Here is a 23,774-nt window from a genome sequence, read left to right on the forward strand (position 1 = left end):
GTGAGTATCAACAAGCAGAAAAGATAGCAGTAATCTACAAGCTGGAAGAGGACCCTCACTAGATCTAGACAACCCCGTCATGCTGATCTCCTACTGCCAACTTCAGAACTGTGAGAAAAAATTTCTGTCCATCAGATATCCAGCTCAGAGTATTCTGTCATAGCTTTGAATGTGCATGGAGTTTACAATTTTGATTAAACACTAACCTGTATTACATAAGAAGGACTATGACACTTGGAGATTATTTAAATGTTGACTGAATAATGGTATAAGGTGTATTTTATGATGTCTTAGATGGACTAATGAAGTAGTTTCTTTTTTTAGTTAAAAGTCCTTAGCTTTTGAAAATTGAAAGAGTCATCAGAAAATGGAGAGATATCCCCTGTTCCTGCCTAGGCAGAACCAATCAATATGACCATATTGCCAACACTGTTATACAGATCTAACACAATCCCATTCAAAATACCAATAGTATCCCCAGTGGGGGAAAAATTCCTCACAGCACTAGAGAAAATGATTATAAAACTCATATGAAATCAAAACATAGAATAACAAAAGTAATACTGGGCAATAAGGTCAAGGCAGGGGGCATCACAATCCCGGACTTCAAGTTATACTACAAAGCTACAGTGATAAAAACCGCATGGTATTGACAAAAAGACTTGTGGATCAATGGAAATAGAATAGAGGGTGCAGAAACAACTGCAGGCGCACTCAGTTACCTTATCTTTGATTACAGGGTTGCATACTTTCACTGGAGAAGAGACAGCCTCTTTAACAAATGGAGTGCTGTGAAAACTAGATATCCACATGCTTAAGATTGAACCTAGACCCATATCTCTCACCATGCACTAAACTAAAATCAAAATGGATCAAAGAACTAAATATTAAAGCAGAAACATTTAGTCTATGAGAATAAAAATGGATAAAACTCTTGTAGATAAAAAGGGTAAAACTCCCGAAGACAAAGGCAAAGACAGAAACGCAGTTGCAAAAGAACTAGTACCAAGAATCAACAAGGGACCACATCAGATTAAAGATTGGGTGCACAGCAAAGGAAACCACCAACAAATTAAGAGGTAACCTATAGAATGGGGGAGAGGGGAATTGCCAGTTACTCCTTTAGACAAAGAGCTAATATCTAATAAGTGCATTTTAAAATGTTCTACATCCCTGGCTACTCGAGAAATGCAAATTAAAACACACTCCAAGAAATCAACCAGTAACAAATGCTGGGGAGGCTGAGGGAACAAGGAACACTTCTTCATTGCCGATGGGAATGTAAACCAGTACAATGGAAATCAGGATGGAGAGTCTTCAAAAAACTAAAACTAAAAATTCCATTTGACCCAGGTATTCCCCTTCCAGGTATCTTCTTGAAAGAATTAAAGATATCATACCACAGTGATGTACACATATCAATGTTTATAGTAGCACAATTCATAATTGCTAAAACTTGGAAGCAGCCTATATATCCATCAACAGATAAATGGAAGAAAATGAGCATTACTCTGCCATAAAGAAGGATAAACCTGAGACAGTTGTAAGAAAATGGATGCAACTTGAAACCATAACATTAAGTGAAATATATCAGACCCACAAACTTAAATATGGTATGATTTCTCTTACATGAGAAAACCAATATATAAATAAAGTGCAAAGTAAAAGACAGAGAATAGGAAAAATACAGAGAGAAAAAGTTACAGCATGGATCTACTTTGATTTTTTATAACTGTTTATGTGTTCCATATGTTTTTTGGCCTGTTGGTTTGGCTGTTAATCTGCATTTATAATTAATTTGATAAGATTTTAAAAATAAATAAATGCATTTGATGCTGGCAAAAAAGAGAAAAAATGGTGGAAAGGAAGCGGAAAAAAGCATAAAGATTTTTTATGTACATGCATCAATTCACTACAATGAATATAATCATTATGTGATGCAGACATGTACTAATAAAATTTTAAACAAAATACCCATGCAGAAATATCCTTACCTTTTAGGTAGAAAGGCTGTAATAGCTACACTTACTCTCAGTGATGAATTTGCTTGAAACATTCTTGGTTTTTGTTTTGTTTTGTTTTGTTTTTTGTTTTTCTCCGGTACCAGGAACCGAACTCACGACCTTGTGCTTGCCAGGCAGGCGGTTTGCCGCTGAGCTAAATCCCCAGCCCCTGCTTGAAACATTCTAAGGGGAGGATAAATAAGAACGGTTGTAGATGAAATTTGCAAGTTGTTTCAAGTGCATGATCTTCCCTACTTTGGTACGCATTTGTAATTTCCCATAGAAAAGTTTTGAAAACAAATTTAAATGGTTACATGATAAGTCTAACCTAAACAAATGAGGACATGTGAATTTCAAATTTCAGTGATAGGAAAGAACAAATATGAGAGAGGGAAATGTTAAAGATCTCACTGAGATGTTAGAAATGTTTTTCCTTTACGTACTATCTAAAAAATTATAATTCAAAAGTATCATACTAAGACAAAATAGCAAGGTGCTATATCATGTAGTTCATGGAGAGGTGTAAGATCTTAATGTGTTAATAGACACACATTATTTGTCTAATGATTCTGTCCTGCTAATGACACCCTGTCGGCATCTTCCCTACACTTAGTGTTCTGTTCAGGAGAAATCTGATCTGTAGGGCCCCTTAGTGACATAGCCGAGTACCCTGCAGTACTGTCTTGCTGGTTTTGTGGTCGTTAGCAGAACAGGTAGGAAAGAAGCGAAAAGCTCCTCTTCCCATCCCTGCAGAAAGCTCCTCTTCCAATCTCTGCTCCTGGATGTGGCAAGAAAGAGGATTTATAGGAAGAAAATATATCTCGGAATGGCACTGGCAGAAGACTACGACCCACACGCAGTGCCCAACTTAAATTGCCCTTTCTCCCAAATTGAAAGAGCTGTTTCCGTTCCCTGAAATACAATGAGACTGAAAATGCTTTTGTAAACCTGCACGAATGCCAGTATTCTAGTGATTTAGGAGAAGGATGCTCAGATCACAGAAAGATGCTGGGAAGATGAAGAAAGGAAGACGGAAACATGTTCCCCGCCCCGCACCAGCGCTCCTTTCTTGGTCTGATTTCCTAGAACACCGTCTTAATAATGCCTGAAGTGATGTAGCTGTCCTCCAAGTGCAACTTATCCTGAGGTCTCAAGAAACAGAAAAGTTGTCAAAGTCCGAGGAATGAGTCACTTTGCTCCATTTTGATGAGTAATCTCAGGTGTCAAGCAACCCTGTTCGGAAGAGAGGGGAGGGGGCGTCAGATATGCAGAGGCAGGAAGGCAGGCCGCTCCGGATTGGACGGCGAGACTTTGATTTTCCTGAGTGTGCGTCATTTCGAACCCAATTGGGTCCAGATGTTATGGGCACCGACGGGTTACCGTCTCGGAAACTCTCAATCACGCAAGCGAAAGCAGAGGAGGCGGCTAATTAAATATTGAGCAGAAAGTCGCGTGGGGAGACTGTCACGTGGGCCTCGAAGCTCGTCACGCCTGGTATAAATACCGGGAAGCACGGAGCAGGCGAAAGAGCGCGCTCGGACCTCCTCCTCCTCCACCGCCGCAGCCAGCGCCAGTGCGGAGCCGGGAGGCGCGCGCGTCGCAGCCGGGGACCCGGGCCTGAGCGCCGCAGTAAGTAGCGCCCCGCGCTCCGGGCGCGCATCCGGCGGGCGGAGAGGGGCAGCGCGAGCGGTACCCAACGCCAACGCCCGTCTTTGTCTTCCCTCTGCAGACTCCCCAGGCTTGAGGGTGTGGGTTAGAGCGCTGGGGGCCCGGGGAGCTGGGACTCGGGGAGGGGAGCTGGGAATCTTTGGGGAGCGATTGTCTTTCCTAAAGCACACAGGTGAGATTGTAACCCTAACCCGAGTTGCCTTGCGGGACCGAACATTCTGCTGCTGTAACTCTTGGAAATACATCTCTCTCCTCGGTGTCTCCTCCCCTACTCTTGTCAGAAATCCAATATGAAAATCCTCGTCGTCTTGGCAGTCTTCTTCCTGGTTTCCACACAACTGTTTGCAGAAGAAATGGGCGCCAGCGATGATCTAAATTACTGGTCCGACTGGTCCGACAGTGACCAGATCAAGGTGAGGCTGGGTCCCGGGGCGGCCCGCGTTCTTCTCCCCGGGCTTTGCAGCTGCTGCCTTCCCTGCGATCGCACCCCCGGGAGCTTCGAGGGTCCCGCGGCCGCCGCAGACAGTGCAGGCGCGCGGTGGGGAGGTCGCGGGGTGTCGTCCCCCCGGGCCCCGCAGGGCACCCTACGCCCACAGTGTCCCCTTAAAACTGCGCTGCCCGGTCGTCCCAGGCGTTCCCTGAAGCGAAGGCGCTCTCCCTGGGGAGCCTGGCTCCTCGCAAGCCTGGAAATAAATCTTACCCACTAAAAGAGATCTGGGGGCTCCGTCCAGCCGCCCGGCCCGCGCTTTTGGAAAAGCTGGAGCGGAATAGGAGAGCGCGAGTCTGTCGCTGGGAGCAGCGGGCGCCAGGGACAGCAGCCCGGGGGTCTGGAGGCGCAGGCGGGTGGGAAGCGAACTTCCTGCCTACTGGCTAGTGTTGAGGGCCTGGGGAAGGTAGTTAAGTTTCCCTTTAGGCGGTTCCCAGGATATTGGCGCCTAAGAGTGAGCCCCTGGGAAACTGTTGAAAGTCACGCGTGCAGCTCGCGTGCGAAGTGTAGGCACCTTCTCCACCCCAACTCCGGCCCCTCCCACACCCACCTCTGTCCTCTTAGGCCCGTGAGGGGTCTCTGAGGTCCGCCCCAGGCAGCAATCAAAGTCACGGGGAGGCTCTGTAAATAAGGAAGGGCGTCGGGGATGGGAGGAAAGGGCGAGAAGCGCTCGGGGCTGGAAGATGCCCAGCTGCTGCTAACCAGCCGGGCAGACGGGAGGAGGCAGCGGGGCGCGCAAAGGTGCAGAGCGCGCCAGCTGAACCCTGCTCGGCCGAGGCACCGGGAGGCCGTCGGCTTCTCGCCTCCCTCCGGGAAACTGGCCTCGGCGCCGAGCACCTGGGCAGCTCGCCGGCTCCCGGGCGCTCACTGTGCGTCTCGCCGCTTCTTGTCCTCAGGAGGAGCTGCCGGAGCCCTTTGAGCACCTGCTGCAGAGAATCGCCCGCAGACCCAAGCCTCAGCAGTTCTTTGGACTAATGGGCAAACGGGAAGCTGGTGAGACTGGCAAACGCGTGTGGGTCTCTGGGGCCGGCCCTTGCCCCGTCTGCTTGCTCCTTTCCGCAGCACCCACCTAAGTGTGTCTTCCTCTTTGGGTAGAGATTTCCACCCTGAATCCAGGGTCCTGACTCCCAGAATGACACTCCAGCCCGCGCCTCATTAACTAACGCTCGACTTGCCCACCCAGGGAGGGCCAGACCCCTGGTGCATGCTTGCTTCACATTACAAACATGACCGAACAGGAACCAGCCTTAGCTAGGCACTGCCTTGACAGAAATCCAAACCGCAAAGAAGGGGAAGGCGTGGGCCTCCAGGGGTAGTACCCTGAGCAGTCCGCGTGCGCGTGAACGCCGACCTTCCAGCGTTCTCTGGGGTGGATGTAGGTTTGGCTCCCCCTCATCACCTGGTAGAAGTGTTCAGTTTCCTTGAGTTCATTGCACCGCCAGCGGAACGCGTGAATAGTTAATGTCAATTGTCTCTTGTCAGATTCCTCAATTGAAAAACAAGTGGCCCTGTTAAAGGCTCTTTATGGTAAACATTCCTATAAATCTTTATTTTACCATTGTGAATGCACGCGTAGGCAAGTGAAGACGATCTTGTATGGGCTGAAAAACAAGATCTTACTTGTGCCTGTTTAATTAAGAGATAGATTTCTCTCTCCTCTCTCTCTCTCTCTCTCTCTCTCTCTCTCTCTCTCTCTCCCCCTTTCTCTTTCTCCTCCTTCTCTCTTGGACTTGAAAATACTTGATGGTACAATATAGCATTATATTAATACAGGCTGTTAGACTTCCGTAGTTCTAGATTTGACTCTATGACCTATAGAAGGCACTTAACATATACTCCCTTTTTCTGCTAAAACATCCACTTTTATCAATAATTTTGTTAGCATTTACGGTTCTGCTATATTCCTCAGGATAGTGCCGAAACAGAAAATATTACATATTTTAAAAATCAATTTATTGTATAATTCTCTCTAAAAGATAGAATGTACCATCTTTAAAATAAATCTATAAATGTTCATTAATTGTATCATTCTTTATTCCAGGACATGGCCAGATCTCTCACAAAAGTAAGTTCAAACTTATTTTGACATTTATGCTAATGTTAATTGTATTAAATTCTACTTTACATATTGCATTAATTTCAGTCATAATTTAGAACCTAATATTTGTGATTAAGATAGCATAAGGGAGGAGGCTCACATCCAGAATGTGCTTAAATTAATATTTATAATAAATAACTTTAATTTATTAATGAAGTATGTAATTACCAAAAAAAAATGATGCTAAAAGAAGAATAACTGTAAATTGTTAGTTTTAAGTTTTCAGAATGATGGTTAGAAATCCATACATTCATCTCTACCTTCTCCCCCATACCCACTTATACTACACAAAATTGAACACCTTAGTTAGCTGGATCTCATACCATCATTTTGAGGGGTTGTGCATAAGTCGATTAAGTGGAATGCATGAATATCTGTGTAGAGAATTCACATTAAAGGGAAAGAGTAAAGGAGATGCAATTTATTATACCCCCAGATCAAAAGAGAACCTAAGTTCATCAGAGATAAGTGAACCTCTCTTTGAAAGGGAAAATGGCAGAATTGCTGCACAGAAGAAATCCTTAGGTTAAATTCCAAGATAATACAAACAGAGTTGACAGCCAGCCCAGAGTCCGTCTCTTCGTACTGTCCATCTCTGTGCCGCTGCAGGTTGACTCACTGGGTGACAAAGCAGCCCCCATAAAGTGACAGCCATCTTCTCAATGAATGCAGTTAGAGCCAGAGGAAATTATCCCACGAGCATTAAAATAGTAACCTGTTCCCAAGATTTCATCTTTGGAAATACATCATTGATATTTATTTTTAAGGGTTTTACTTTCAAGGGAATTACAAAACTCTATGTAATAAAAATAAATGTACCCTATTAATGTCAAATCTTATACTCTTCCTCAAAAGGAGTATTTTTAAAATTCAATAAAACAGTGATCTTTTAGGAGATTACAATTATCCAAGATATAGATCTAAATTAAGTGAGCTTTGCTTGCTAAGGAATGAGACATATTTAATAATATGAAGAAGCAAGCATGGCTATTTCTCACACAAAATGTGAAACTGATTCTTTTGCAATCAAAGTTAAATTGCAGCAATATTTAAAACTTTATATCAGACAAAATATAATAAAATAGATTAAAAGGACTTGTTAATAAATATAGAGTAAGTAAAGTGCTTTTATTATATTGGTTTAGCATAATTTATAAGACATAAGGAATCTTTATTTCTTCAGTCTTGCCAAAACTACAAGTAAATATATACTTATTAGGCATATATTCAGAAGCTTGCTGTTTTGTACAAGTTTATAACTATTTATTTCCTCAAAGATATACATATTGAAATACCCCTAAATGTATTTTTCCAGGGCATAAAACAGATTCCTTTGTTGGACTAATGGGCAAAAGAGCTTTAAATTCTGGTATGTATAAAATCATGACTGAAAATAGTATCGCAAATCTACTTCTATTTTATAAGGCATGATTTAAAGTATAAAAGCAATAGTAGACTTAAAATGAAGATTTATGACAAAAAATTGAATTGTAGCACTTGTAGCCAAGAACAGATTTAGAGGTGATTAAGCTAATACCACTAGAACATCAATCCATTTCCTTTAGACCACCAGCTTTCCCATGTCCGCTCTGTCCACAACTGCACACCCTGAATCTTGGGGCTAACTTAATACAATATAGTCTTTCCCAAGAGTATAAAATATACTTAATACAATGTACTCTTTGTCAATATCTGTTCAACAAACCATATTCAAACTTATTGAACCAGCAGGAATTGGAGGAGGGGTCCAGAGAGAGATAAGGGATTTTCATCTATGACCAAAATAATTTGAAAGGTGTATAAAATGTTATATCTGGCAATCTTCTGGCACAAAAATAAGCAAAACAAAAATTTCATACAGATCACTTGCTCTTTACAAAGTTATAGAAGCTCAAATCTAAATGTCCTGCTGGATGTTAGCAAAGATGAGTGATATGGTCTATTCCAATGTTTTCTAAAGCAAACATAATCAAATCATCCTGGAATGTTACAAATCAGTTCAGGCTCTAAAACTCTTAGAGAGAAGAGACACTACAATTCTCATAACTCATTTTAATTCCGAGCAACTCTTTGACTGGATATAAAGCCTACATAATTCCTTTCTGTAGTTTTCAGCTTCTATATAAATGCTGCGTACAAATGCCTGAACACCCTTATTTTCCAATTCACTTGTCAAAGTTTTCAGAGTTAAATAACCCCTAGGATAATGTTCATGGAAACTGACATTTTTTAAAGCATATTCAAGTCTGGTAGCCCTTTGTGTAGGGTCCTTGGAAAAGCTATTCAAATTCTCTTTATTTACCTTCCTTGAAAATAGTTTAAAATACTGATCATCTAGCTAGTAACTAGTAGCTGTCCTATCCCTTGAGAATATTTCCAGTTTCTGGAAAACCTATAAGATGTGCTGGCTTAATTCTTAGTTGTCTGAATTCATGTAAAAATAATTATCCTAGTATTTTTATTGATTCTTCACTTTCCAGATTTAGACCTAGCTTTTATAATTTGGGAGCTATTCAAGTTTAAGTTTAAAAGAAGCTCTTGGTGTACCTCGTGAAAAACTTGTGATCTTTTTTATGAATAGGTATTGTAATCCAGCTTTTGGATACAGGAAATTTAAACCTATTGGAGACAGTGGCACTTTTCTGTCTCTATACGTACTCGTCTGAGCATAATTATGATTTTCTTAATAATTGTATTAGTCATCAACTCTTTAATTCCAGAAGCAACATCCTTTTCACAGTATGTTTCACTTCACAAATATAGATATTATTCAGTTTAGAATCAATTAAATATGAATAAAGTAATAACGTAATTATAGGTAATAGTAAATAGAACCACTATAATTACATCTTTGTTCTTCCATTTTAGTTAAGAAAGCACAAAAGAAAAACCGTAAGCCGTAGTCAGTCAGAGACCATTTCAGTCAGAGATAAAGTTATCGGAGTTTTATTACAGAGCCTCCTAACTCTGATCATTTCATAGTCACTGGCCACTTTGACAAGCTGATAATGTAGAAACCCTAGCCCAGAGAGAGCCTCAGCAGCTCAGACACAGAAACTGGTACATGTTTTCAGAGGGTGGAAGGACCAGAAAGGAAACGTTGTGTTCCTGGGAGAAGGTATTGTGTCCAGCTAAATGGCTCCTCTGTCTGTACTTTGTTCAATGAGCATTCCTTTCCCTTCTTTAAAAAAACAGTCACGTTATCTAAAATGTGTTTGTCATCACTCCTGTAATACAAACACAGCAGAGCGAGAAATGAACTCGCCCTTCCTTCAGAACTGTCCGTTTCAGAGCTCAGTCTGGTCCGCCTCAGAATAGCACGCATAACTGATGCAAAATGCTGTTGCTGTTGAACTCGATGGCTTGCTGGATGGATGTCAGAGATCGCTGTTAGGCAGGGGAAGTGCTAACTGGTGTCTTTATCTCCCTTCTCTCCTTCTCCTTCAACAAACTCTCTAATCCAGGAAGCTGTTTAGGGTAGCACTACTTAAGGTCAGTATTTTCTGTGAGGCAAACTGAATTTCAGAAAGCAAAGCAGTTTTACAATAATGTACCTTTAAGTGTATGAAATACTCCCTAAGATGATAAAAAACTATCCTTAGTTGAGTGATCATAAGAGTCTAGTCCTTGATCTTTTGTGGTTACAGATCCCTTTGAAACCATATATGTTATAATATAATGTAACATAATATAACTTGGGAATTTTTTTGGTCCAGAGTCAAAGTACTTGAAGTACTTATTATCTATATGTTAAGTACCTTTGGAAGCAGTAATCAATCTTTCACAGACCACTAGGGTGGTAAACTGAACTGTGCTGTCCTTTGAGGGTTTAGTTGGTTTTCCTAGGAAAAACGGGACTGCTTTTCTCTTCGGGACAGACTTGTATGAGGAGGTACCCACAAGGGAAAAAGATATTCTCACACCATTAGGTGCCAGTAGGACAAAGATCAGGAAAGTTTTTCTGAAAAAACAAACAAACAAACAAACAAACAAAAAATGACTAGACTGAAGACTTTGTAAGCCTATGGGCTCTGTAGCAGCTATTCAAATCTAACGTTTTAAATCCCAAAAGCAGAGTGAACGTATCTGTGTTCCAATAAAACTATATTTGCAAGAGCAAATTGAGGGCAGCATTTGCCCCACGGCCTACCGTTTATTGACTTCCATCCTAAAACAAAAGCATCACATTTCACTTTCATCCTGACAATATTCCTGGTTACTTTAGGCATGATTCTTTCTGTAATTCACTAGTGTCTGACAGTGCTCAAGAAAGCGTGTGAAAGCAACACTGCCACATGTGAACGAATACAATATATTCCTTCCAGGGCATCAAATATCCAATGGATGACGGAAGAAAGTGAGAGTTCTGTGGCTAAGAACCAGGGTAGAGTGAGGAAGGATTGGAAGATGCACAAATAAAATTCTCAGAGCCTTCCGTGGAAGGAAGAAGTCATGATGACTTTATAATAACTTACTGCATGCATTGAATTTTATTTATTTGACTCAGTCAGTGAACATCCTTAACACACCCTACCTCCTCTATTTTCAGTGGCTTACGAAAGGAGTGCAATGCAGAATTACGAAAGAAGACGTAAATAAACTGCCTAACGTGTTATTTATTCAGCTTCATTTGTGTCAATGGGCAATGAAAGGTAACATAAAACATGCACTATGAGGAATAATTATTTATTTAAAAACAATTATTGTTATGAGTGGAAAACTCAGAAAAAGTGTTTATTTTTCATATTGTGCCAATATGCATTGTGAACATGTGTTATAATTCTAATATGACTCCTTCAGAAGTGGAAATAAATGGGGATTTCCCATGACAGCACAGTGTTCAGTGAAATTGTAAATGCCTGGTCTCCAAAGGAAGAAATCATAGATCTGAAGCAGCCACGACGGCTGCCGCAAATAGCGCGGAACTTCCTCTGCAGATGTGTTCCTTGTTGGTTTTCATGGTGAGAAAGCACCGAGACCTTGGTAGCAAGCGGTATTTGTATCTCTGCAGCATGTTTCATGTTTGGGGCCTATATAAAGATGTTTTAAAGTTTTAATGTGAACCTAAAGTCTTGATTTATTGTATGATGTGTTGTGATAGCTACCATTTTAAATAAAAGAGAAAATATCTTGAGGATGGTGTCTTATTCCTTGATTAATATTTATGTCAAATCAGCAACCTTTCTTTTAGTTGATGAAATGTGTTCAAAGATGTTTTACTTGAAATGCAAAGTTCTTTTGCTCTCTATCTCTCTCTTACACACACACACACACACACACACACACACAGGACATGCTCCCACATACGTTTTTTGCAAAGTCATTTGATCTGAGATGATTTCTGGAGAAAACAGTTGCATTTCAGAATCCAAGGAGTAAAGGCTAAATTTCAGTCATACAGGCCCATGATTCCATATTATAGCCAGAATTACAATCTACTTTAAAGTTGAATTTCACTAGTTATTTTCATATGGAGAAAAATGCTAGCATACTAGCATTTCAGCCCCACTTAAAGCCCAATACATGAGCACAGTATAATGCATCAATGCATGAGTCTCACCGGAATGAAGATCTCAAATCACACTCTCACAGGTTGTCAGAAAATGACAGAGACAGTTGTTCTAAGGAGTGCCTGTGAATTGCTAATACCTGTAACTCTCCTTCTGGTATAAGCATCAGGAATAAATGCACTGGGAATAAATACAAAGCAATGAGAGGGAGGTTCTAATGTATTTATTTAAGGGGAAGGACTAATAAGTATCTGTGAAATCATTTACTAATGGCACAGAGTATGAAATAGTGACAAATAGTAAAATAATACAGGACAGCACAGCTCAGTGACACTAAACTCCACAAATCCAGCCTCTACTGGCGACTGTTGCTGATCAGGGAACCATTTGCAAGAGAGAAGAAACAAAATGCATTTTAACTTCTGTATCTTTAATTGAGTAGCTTGCTTTAGAAAACCCTCCAATTAATTTTCCTTACTATACAGTACATTTACAGATTACAAAGTGTATAATGGTAAGCAAAATGGAGAAGTCCGAGTCATATATAGCCCCACTCCTCAAACAACATTTAGCATTCTATTAAATAACAGTTATTAATAATATCCATAATTATATATATTTAGTTATTCAATCTGAGGAAAGTCTTACTTCTATCATCAGTTGACAGGTAAGAATATTGAGCTTAAGGAAATTCGTGAGTAATACTATGAGAGGCAAGATTGGAGAAAAACTATTGAAGAGGAGCAAATTAATACCTAACAATGAAATTCAGTAAACAAACCTTGACACAACACTATGATGTGGTCATTTGAAGTGACATGGTGCATTTAATAACTTGGAACAACAGCTACGTTTGCCGTTAGATACAAATCAACATTTCCAAATGTGCATTTACTCAGTGGTCCGCGTGAGTGCTGTAAGTAGAGGAATGGTGTGCTGTGTAAGATCAGGCGACAAGCAGAGTCACACTGCTCGGCTTACTACCTAAGACCTTGCAAAGATGAGCAAGTCCCTTAGCCTTTCTTTACCTTATTTTCCTCATCAGTACAACTGGAATAAACACAGTCTTCCAGCCCCCCGTGCTGGGGTTTAGCTGAGAGCTCAGTGGAATGGTGCATGTTAGGCTTGAACACACACACTGAGCAGAGAATGCTACCTGTTGTCATTCTTAGCTTCTCTTCAAGATGCCAGGAAGAAAAGGAGTACTATATTTTAACCATAAAAATTGTGTATTGGCACAGTGAATAGGTGGCGGTGTGGGATGGCTCTTAAGTATTCGCTTCACAAATTAAATCCAAGAATATCTCACAAATTATACTGCGCTTTGAGCAGCCTGCGGCTGCACAAGCTACTCCCCGCGGCCCTGCCAGCTTTAAGTGTCTGTAAATCTCTGCAGCACACTCCCACTGCGCTGGGTAAACATGCACATCAGAGACCTCTATCCCTCCAGGCCTGGGGATCAGCAGCAGCGGGAATGGGGACATGGAGAAAACTTCAACTTTCCGTCTGTGCTCATGAAACATTTACTGTTATTTTCCCTCTGTGGCACATTTCCTTTAAGTAAAACAAGTTCTCTTCACCTACATTCTGTCTTAAATAGTTTATTCTGTTATGAAACGACAAAAAGACCAAGCTGTAGAATGAAGTTACCTATTTGCTTTATTACTTCATTTTCTTCTGTTTGCTTTTGTTTTCATATTAGTGTCCAGGGCCAAAAGAAATGATACTGAACTTAGTAATTTGAAGAGGATTTAACAAAAGAATGAATTAGAAAGATGTAGATTGTTGTAGTTTGGGGTTTTGTACGGGGAACAATATAATACAGAATGCATATTTTATAAGGTAATTTATAACAGTCACTCAAAGGATCATATACAAAAAGAGAGTGCAGGAAATCTGTCTACACACTAAAGACCAAAGAATTCAGCAGAGGGTCTGAATCCCATGGCAAGGTCCCACATGAATACAGCTCAAGACCTAGAGCCCATAGTAATACCCGCCCCCCTCCAAGTCCAACTGAAGGACAAGAGCCCACAACAATGTCTCATGCAGGCCTGTTTCATGGATCTGCACTGGGAAGGCCCAAAAGTCAGTGGTGGAAGCTATAAAGTCTGTGCCAGTAGGCTGAAGGATCTTTGCTAGCAGGCTGAGGGATCAGAACTGGAGCCAGGAAGCAATGCTCAAAGTAAAAACAAGAGCTCCCTCCAAAAGTACCATAGCCATCCTCAACAACAGTGAGGTTCTGAGCTCCTCCAATGATCAGGACAGCCGAGTTCCCATCAGGAAAGCCAACACAACAAGCTTCTCCAAGAGAATGAGCTATGCACCTTCTTCCCCACTGGAGCCAGGAAGTGATGCTCAAAGTGAGATCCCAAGCTCCTCCGATGATGAGAACAGCCAAGTTCATCAGGAAAGCCAACAATGACCAACTCCTCCAACAGCTTCTACCAGCTCATAACAGCCTCTCACAGCCTTCTCTCCAGGTCTGCCTCTTATGCAGCTGGCAACAATCCTCAGGTGGGCCTCCCACACCCAGCACCACACTGATTCAGTTCATCTGAGTGTTACAAGTTGACCACCAGTTGTCAACCCACCACATAGGTGTAGTGCAGGGTACAGAGAAGCCAGCAAGAAAATGTGGTTCTCCATGGTAACACCCTAGGGAGTCACTGCTAGCCCTAGACGAGAAGGATCAAAGGGAGGAACGAGGTGGCAGGACTTTCATAGAGCTGCCTAGAGTATGTTGTCTTCACGAGGGGACAGAGCCTAAGGGCGAAGGAGTATGGAGGGTGAAGCAGAGTGCACAGGACAGGAAATACGCAGCCCGAGTGATCTTAATCTCTTCCCGCTGTCTGATCTCTTATTGGTGCCTCACACTGCAGGAAACTCAACTGAAAAACTTACCATATGAATTACCTTATAAAATATGCATTCTGTATTATATTGTTCCCCGTACAAAACCCCAAACTACAACAATCTACATCTTTCTAATTCATTCTTTTGTTAAATCCTCTTCAAATTACTAAGTTCAGTGTCATTTCTTTTGGCCCTGGACACTAATATAAAAACAAAAGCAAACAGAAGAAAATGAAGCCCCAGAATGCTCTCCACACAGGGACACAGCACATACAAGACACCTGCCCATGTACAGAAAGCAGGTAGGACAGTTGAGGAGCGAAGAAACACAGACATCCAGCACATTTTGTGCTCCATTATTTTGAATCTAAAGGAAACAGATATGCCAAGATGAAAAAGAAAGAAGTGCTTCACATGAACCCATCCAGACAAACAAAAATAAGATTATTTCTTCCCTGTCTGCACATGGTGAATCACCCCTTTTCACACAAAATAATTCTGAGTGATTTGTAAAGGTATATGTTCAAGGAAATTGTAAGTATTTTGAGATTTTTGCAAAACAGAGGCAGGACTTCTTGTGGAGCAGACACTAAGTAACTTTCGTTCTTTCTTTCTTTCTTTCTTTCTTTCTTTCTTTCTTTCTTTGTTTTACAGAGAAAAGAAGATAAACAAACAATAAAACATGTTAGTAGGACAGTTATAATAGCTGATACATTAGTTGTTACAATAGTTAATGCATTTCAAGTTTTAAAACAGGTTAGCAGGACAGTTACAATAGTTGATACATGGCATATTCTTGTCTTCCTAGTGGTTCATCAGAGTACAAGATACTGGTGTGATATTTTGTCCAGACAATATTAGCATGAAGCAGTCTTCAAGAAAGTAAGAGGAGCTGGCTGTATAACTATCTTAACTATCTTGTGTATACATACATTTTTTTCTTTTTCCCTTTCTTTCTTTTCCCATTTTCTTTTGCAGTTATTTCTCAGTTCACGGTATCTGCTGTATGTTTTCAATCCTATTTCTTGTTCAATTTCTCACACTAGTGAGACAATATGATGTTTACACACATGAGTCTGATTTATTTCACTGATGAGTATTATCTAGAGTTGCATCCATTTACCTATAAAAGTCTCCAGTTTTTCTTTATGGCTGACTAGTACTCCATTATATAAAAAAAAGTCACACATCTTTTTTTATCCATTCCTCTGTTGATGGGCATTTGGGCTGTTTCCAAGATTTAACTACTACAAATTTTGCTGCTATAAATGGGGATGTACATATGTCACTGTGGTACGATATTTAGGAAACCACAGCAGCAAGCCACAACCCTAGCTGGAAGTTGCAGAAGCAGGGAAGCCTCCCTTCCCAGGAATATGGAATGATCACTATAGAAAAAAGGCTTCTCATTGACAATATTGTATGCCATGAAATAGGGGAACAAAGTATTCAAAATTATCAAGGAAAATGATATTCAGCCAAACTGTTATTCAATAAGGAGGATAAATTAGTGAAAGAAAAATAACTAGAATCTGTTAGCTTAAGCCTTTATTAAAACCATCACAACATGAGAACAGTTCAAAGAATTTGTTCTCCTGGGGAGAAGACAGCATAAAGCATTTATGTGTTTGACATCACTATATTCTCAGAGTTATTCACTGTTGCAATTCTCAGAAGGCATGAGGAGTATTAAGGCCATATTAGCTATGGAACAGGATCTGGGAACTGTAAGATAGCAGCTATGGTCTCAGTAGCTGTTGGATCATCAACTTGGGCTTAGCAGAAAAGATGAAGAAGAAATGGTGCCCAAATCTTGCTAGGGATTGTGGAATACATCAGCCATTTGGTTTCTCCCACAAATTCAGAACATTTCCAAACAGGAAATTTACACCTACCTTCCTTGAAAGAATTACTGGGAGATCATTTTAGTAGGAAGAAAACTGAATCTGTAAGGAAGTAATCAAGAAATGTGATGAATAAGGCAATCATTGAAAAAGCCTTGCTAATTTGAGACTAGTCATCTGTGTGTGCATGTGTGTGTGTTAAACAAATAATCTATAAATCAAATTCATACCTAAGTGGTGCCAATTGAAGGAAAATGAAGGACCAGTACATATGGAAATAGTACATACCTACTTGCTTATCCTTTGAAGAGGATAGGACAAAGGAGAATTTCTGGGTGCAATCTAAAATAATACACAGACTAAAACTCAAACATAAACTTTCTTGTGTAGGAAAGGATAATATATGGGCATTCTAGACTTCTTTAAATTAAGTGTGAGTTTCTGTGCTTGAACTAAAAATGGACACAGTGTAAAACCAAAAGAATAGAGGATAATATCAAAGTAGAATGAGAACCTGTTACAAGATACAGAGAGCAAGAAAGCTTTAAAAAGCTTGGTAAACAAAAATAAAAACACTAATAGAAATCTATTCATATTTACACTAAATGTGTAATTTTATCAGATTGTAAAAAAGACAGAGATAGCAGACTTTTTAAAAATAAAATCTAGCTAATTATTATTTACCAGAGAAAACCCTGAAAAAATGGAGTAAATAATTGTTGATAATATAGTGATTAAAAAAATACTTGCAAAATGATAACATGATGATTCTATAACAGTATTACACTCATACAAAATAGAATTTAAGGTAAAACTCCAGGATATCAAAACTGATATTTAATAGTCATAAAAGAAATAATCTACTAGTAGACATAACAATAGCAAACATTTATGGATATGACATATGTTCAAATATATAATGGCCAGCAGAAATAGTTAAAGGTATCTAAAAATGCAAATCTTTCATAATTGTGTGATAAATCACAGTTTTTTTCAGTTTAGTCAAAAAGTAAGCAAGGGGAAGAATAAGTAATATAATTAATAATCTTCATGAAATATGCATACAGAGGAGTGCACCAGACATGTAATGAAAAATAAACATAAGTACAAATAATTTTAAGATACCAGCAAGCTGAATCACACAGCTTATTTATGGATCATAATCCACAAGTAAGGAAGATTTATCACTGAAATTGAAGGTGTGTAGCTGGGGATTTAGCTCAGCGACACAGCACCTGCCTGGCAAGCACAAGGTCATGAGTTCAATTCCCGGTACTGGAAAAAAAAAAAAAAAAGAGAGAAGAAAAGAAAGAAATTGAAGGTGTTCACCACGCACAAATAAGTAAATATGACATATCATATTACTAAATAAAGGATTGAATTTATGTGATCATCTCAATAGAGACAGAGAAAGCATTATCATGACAAAAAATCTCCAAGAATTATAAAAGTACTGCAACATAATAAAACCCAACTGCTAACATACTTAATGGTGAAATGCAACCAGATTTTCTAATATAAGGAACAAGACAAAGGTGGTCACTTTTACCACTTGTGTTCACTATAGTATTAGTAATCTTAGATAAAGTAACTAGTTAAGAAAAAAATACACCCAAATTCCAAAGAAAGAAATAAAATTGTCTTTGTAGATTATATGACCTCATGTAAGAAAAATCATAAAGATTTTACTAAAACACTGTTGGAAGGAATGATTTCAGTAAAGTTACAAGTTACAAAATCAACATGTATAATTAGTAGCATTTCTGTACATTAATAAATGGATATCCAAGAAAATAGAAATGAAAAAGCCACATTTATGATAGTATCAAACTAAATAAAATACTTGGGAATAGTTATAACCTAGGATATGAGATATCTGTGTGTGGAAAACTATAAAACATTGATGAGATAAAGTGAAAAAGACACAAATAAATGGAACAATCTTGGGCCTATGTAGTAGAAGAATTTACATCATGAAAATGTCTATATTACTCAAAGCAATCTACAGGTTGAATTCAATCTCTATTAAAATTCCAATGGCATTTTTCACAAATATTTTAGATTCTAAAATTTGTAAGGAATTACAAAATACCCCAGGTAACCAAAGCAAGATTGAGCAAGAAACAAAACTGGAAGCATCACAATAGTTGACTTTAAAATACACTGCAAAGCTACAATGATCCAAACAGCCTGGTATTAGCATAAAAACAGACATACAGGACAACAGAAGAGAACAGAGAGCCCACAGATAAACCCATATTATAGGGAACTGATCTGCAAAAAAGTGTGAGCAGCACACTATGCAGAAAATCAGTTTGTTCATTAAGTGGTGACAAAAAAACCTGAATGTCCAAATGAAGAAAAATGAACTTGAAACATCATTTCTTACCATGTAAAAGTATCAACTCAAAATGCACTAAAGATTTATATGTAAGACTTGAAACTGTAAAACAATAAAATGTAGAGAGACACCTTCTTGGCATTGGTTAGGGAGATGATTCTTTGGCTATGAACCCCAAAGCACAAACAACAAAGACAAAAATAGACAACTCAGAATGCATCAAGCTGAAAAGTTTCTGCACAGCAAAGGAAACAACAAAGAGAAAAGAAAGCCTGCAGAATGGGAGAAAAATATTTGTAAACTATACATTTGATAAGGACTTAGTATCCAAACTGCATAATGGATTCACAACTCAATTGTCAGAAAACAAATCTTACCTGATTAAAAAATGGGCAAGGGACTTGAATAGATTTTTTTCAAAAAAAAAAAAGAAAAAAAAAGTATGGCGACAGGCACCTGAAGAATGTTCAATGTTATGAATCACCAGGGAAACACAAATCAAAACTGGAATGATACATGACTTCACACCAATCAGAACGGTTATTACGAAAAAGGCAAATGATAACAAATGTCGGCAAGGAGGGGGAGAAAGGAGAACTTGTATTCTCTTTGTGTAGGTAAATATATACATTATAAAAAAAGGTATGGAGTCTCTCAGAAATTTTAAAGTATAATTACCATCGAATTCATTAATCACACTTCTGAGTATCTATGCAAAGAAACTGGAAACATTACATCAAAGAAATATCTGAACTCCTATGTTCATACTAGTATTATTTACAATAACTAAGATATGGAATAAATATGTTTTCATTTACTGATAAATGGTTAAAGAAAATGCATTGAGGGGATTTACGTGCTAACTTAGCTTTTATAATGTAAGAAATCTTGTAATTTGCAACTACATGGATGAACCTGGCAGACATTATGCTAAGTGAAACTAACCAGGCATACATAAGACATATAAGCTGGATGCTCTTACTTGCCTATACACTCTAGAAATGTTGAACTTACAGAATAGAATGGTAGTTGCCAGCAACTGAAAAAAGAGGAGAGGAATGTAGGTATATTTGCCAAAGGGTATAATTTCAATTACGATGAATAATTTCTGAAGCTCTATTTTACAAAATAATGACTATAGTCACTAATAATATATTACATATTTGAAAATTGCTGGGGAGTAGATCTCAAATGTTCTAATCATAAACACAGAAGTTTGCAAAATCATGGATATGCTAATTAGCTTGATTTAGTCATTTTACATGTACATATATAAAAACATCACCTTGTATACTATAAATTTTGTCACTTATAACTTATCCAAGCTGACAGGGGTCTAATATGCACAATGAATACATGTTAATATAAAATTCAAAGAATTAAAAGATACACAATGCCAATATGCTTGAAACACTACCTGTACAGTTGATTTTGCAAATAAGGATATTTACATACTTTTCAGAAGGAAATCTTATAAATACGTCTATAATCCCCAGCACCTCTTGAAAAAGTGAGTGCTCATATTTTTATCTAGCTTTCATCAAAGATGCATGCAGGATATGATGGATGTGTAATATGAAAATGAAGGGTGCAGTACCACATAAGTTAAACAAGTATTCATTTAAGGCAAAAAGATCTGGTAAGTTTTCAAAAGAAATTTACTTTGGGCCAGTGTTTCTCAAACTGTGGTCCTCAGACCTTTATAGTACAAAGACACTATCAGGGGAGTCATGACACAGTTTTATAGCAATGCTAAGGCATTATTGGACTTCTCACTCTCATGAATGTGCAGTGGAATTTTTTCAGAAATCACATCAGAAGTAATGATGTGACCTGTGATGGTCAATGGAATGTGTTGTGTTTCCTATGATCTTCTAAGGTATTTATTTGAATTTATAGAGATTAATTATTTGTCTTCAGTAATCTACTGCATACTTATTAGCTCTATTTGACAATATCCACCACAATTTCTGTAATCTCATTGTTATCTAATAAATTGCTATTTGAAATAAAACTGGGAGAATTCACATGAAATCAGCATGCATTTAAAAATATATGGAATTTTTAGAGAACTGAGCAATAGAACACAAGTGATCCTTTAATATATCAGAATATTAATACACTTAGGACTTTGTAATAGAATAAAATAAACATACTGCCAGAAAATCCACATATGAAAAGAGTTAGAGCAGATCTTCAAATAATTCTTGTGGTAAAAGAAAAACATCTAAGGTATAGTGTTATGATTTGTGTCTGGGTGTCCTCCCAAAGATACATGCAGTTATGGGGCAGGTTTTAGAGTCTGACTGATTATGGGTGTGAGAGCTACACACACTCTGGGGTGGATAGTTTGCATACAGTGTAAGGGAGAGAAAGAGGCTGCTTGCTGCCATTCCTCCCTTTTGCTCTTGCTGCTTTTGCTGTGTTCCACTGCCATGAAAGTTTTCCCTGTACTATGAGCCACCCTGCCTTGGAGCCAGCTGAGTATCGACTGAAACCTCCACAAACTGTAAGCTAAATAAACCTTTCCTTCCTTAATATTGGGCATTAGGTATTTTGTCTCAGCAATGAGAGAAAACTAACCAAGACATACAGTTAAAAAGTCTCTGATTCTTTCAGGAAGATACCCAGAAGGTGAATAGCTATGTCAAATAGGATCTCTAATCCCACTTTTTAAAGGAGTCTCCATACTGATTTCTACAGTGCTTACTCCAGTCTGCACTCCCACCAACAGTGGAGAAGGGATCCTTTTCCCCCTCAGCCTCTCCAGCATTTGTTATTATTTGATTTCTGGATAACAGCCATTCTTTCTGGAGTGAGATGGAATCTCAATGTTGTTTTAATTTGCATCTCTCTAATAACCGGTGATGCTGAACATTTTTTCAGATATTTATTTGCTGTTTCTACTTCTTCACCTGAGAAGTGTGTACTTATCTCAGATGCCCATTTTTGGATTGGGTCTTTAAATGTAGGGGGTCTGATTTATTTCAGGTCTTTTTATGTTCCAAATATAAGTCCTTTCTCTGAAGGACAACTGGCTAAAATTTTTTCTTAATCTTGTCTATTTTCTTTTCACTCTGTTGGAGATTTCTTTCACTGTGCAAAATTTTTTAATAGGATGAAATCTCAGTTATTCATTTATTGCCTAATTTCCTGTGCAATTAGGGTTTTTTGCTCATGAAATCTTTTCCTACTCCTGTGTGTTCAAGAGTTCTGCCTAGTCTCACTTCCAGCAGATTTATGTTCTTATTTTAATATTTAGATCTTTGATCCATTTCAATTTTAGTTTAGTGCATGGTGATAGATATTGGTCCAGTTTTACTCTTTGTCACGTCAAAAGCCAGTTTTTCCAGCACCACCTGTTAAAGGGGCTATCTTTCTTCCAGTGCATGTGCTTGGCTCCTTTGTCAAAGATAAGGTGGTTGAGTGTCCTTGGAGTTGTTTCTGCATCTTCTAATCTGTTCCATTGATCCTCAGATCTGTTTTGGGTTTCATTTTTGCCAGTACCATGTATTTTTTATCACAGTAATTTTGTAGTATAATCTCAAGTCAGGAATTGTAATGTCCCCTTCCTTGGTGTTATAGCCAAGAATTGTTTTTTCTATTCTAGGTCTCTTCTGGTTCCAAGTGAATTTTAGGAATGTTTTCTCTAGTTCTCTGAAGTATGTTAATGGTATTTTGATTGGGATTCCATTAAATCTGTATGACAATTTTGGGAGTATGGCCATTTTTGCTTTGTTGATTCTTCCCATTTATGAGCAAGAACTATCTTTCCATTTTCTGATAGTCTCTTTGATATCCTTTTTCAGGGTACTGTAGTTTTCAGTGTAGATATCTTTTACTTGCTTTGCTTTTCGATTCCTAAGTATTCATTTTTTGGATGCTATTCTGAAGGGTGTGATTTCCCTAATTTCTCTCTCAGTAAGTTTATTGTTTATGTACAGGAATGCTATTGATTTTTAAGCATTGATTTTGTATCCAGCTACACCACTCAATTTGGTTATTAAATCTAAAAGTCTTTTGGTGGAGTTTTAGGGGTCTTTTATGTAGAGTATCATGTCATGTGCAAAACAATAATTTAACGTCTTCCTTTCCTATGCTTACTCTTTTTTATTTTTCTTGTCTAATTGCTCTAGCTAATGTTTCCAGGACTATATTGAACAGGAATGGTGATAGTGGACATCTCTGCATTGTTCCTTATTTTAGAGTGAAAGCTTTCAATTTTCGACCATTTAGTATGATGTTGGCTGTTGGTTTGTCATGGATGGCTTTTATCAGATTAAGATAAAGATCATCTATTGCAATTTTCTGCAGGATTTTTATCATGAATGGGTGCTGGACTTTGTCAAAAGCTTTTTCTGCATCTGTTAAGATGACCATATGGTTTCTGTCCTTGGCTTTGTTAATATGGTGTATTACATTTATTGATTTGTGTATGTTGAACCATCCCTGCATCCCTGGGGTAAAATCTGCTAAGCATATCGCAGTGTATAATCTTCTTTGTCATTTGCTGCATTCTGTTTGTCAGTATCTTATATAGGTGCACCTTTACAGCAGTACAGTTTGTAATAACTAAATCTTGGAAACAACCCAAATATCCATCAACCAAGTAATGGATAAAGATGTGCTTTTTTTATGTAATGAAGTACTGCTTGGCCTTAAGGATAAATTTAAGGCATTTCTAGGCAAATGGATGCAACTTGAGACCATGCTCTTAAGTGAAATAAATCAGACTCACATGTGTAAACATCACATTGTTTACCTATGTGAGAAACTTAAAGAATAAGATCTATAATGTACAATAAGTATTGTGAAATGGGAAGAAAGTGTTCAAAAAGGGAAGAAGAACTAGGGTAAGGGAAGAGGGAAAGACAGGAAGGTAAAAGGAAAAAATTATTTTAAAAGGACAAAATGGAAGCAAATCTTTGTAAATAGGGAGCGAAAGATGGTTTGAGGGAGGAGAGGGG

The 23,774-nt window shown here is 38.5% G+C and overlaps 1 protein-coding gene across 4 annotated transcripts; it reads left to right on the forward strand.

Moving 5' to 3' along the window:
- The first annotated feature begins 3,371 nt into the window (after window positions 1-3,371).
- Window positions 3,372-11,390, forward strand: Tac1 (tachykinin, precursor 1). Of its 4 annotated transcripts, XM_005388077.1 has the most exons (7): window positions 3,372-3,632; window positions 3,953-4,084; window positions 5,055-5,151; window positions 5,641-5,685; window positions 6,200-6,223; window positions 7,572-7,625; window positions 10,806-11,390. In XM_005388077.1, exons 2-7 carry the CDS (start codon window positions 3,962-3,964, stop codon window positions 10,853-10,855), a joined length of 393 nt encoding a protein of 130 aa, XP_005388134.1. In that variant the 5' UTR covers window positions 3,372-3,632; window positions 3,953-3,961; the 3' UTR covers window positions 10,856-11,390. The 4 variants fall into 4 exon arrangements, with proteins under 4 accessions (XP_005388134.1, XP_005388136.1, XP_005388135.1 ...); XM_005388079.1 differs by lacking the exon at window positions 7,572-7,625; XM_005388078.1 differs by lacking the exon at window positions 5,641-5,685.
- Window positions 11,391-23,774: the final 12,384 nt, after the last annotated feature.

This window comes from Chinchilla lanigera, unplaced genomic scaffold (assembly GCF_000276665.1).
Source record: "Chinchilla lanigera isolate Chin_1 unplaced genomic scaffold, ChiLan1.0 scaffold00031, whole genome shotgun sequence".
Lineage (NCBI taxonomy): Eukaryota > Metazoa > Chordata > Mammalia > Rodentia > Chinchillidae > Chinchilla > Chinchilla lanigera.

Coding starts and splice junctions, on each gene's coding strand:
- Tac1 (XM_005388077.1), top strand. CDS start 3,962: ATGAAAATCCTCGTCGTCTTGGCAGTCTTCTTCCTGGTTTCCACACAA. Junction 5,152..5,640: donor AATGGGCAAACGGGAAGCTG/GTGAGACTGGCA, acceptor GTCTCTTGTCAG/ATTCCTCAATTGAAAAACAA. Junction 6,224..7,571: donor TGGCCAGATCTCTCACAAAA/GTAAGTTCAAAC, acceptor GTATTTTTCCAG/GGCATAAAACAGATTCCTTT.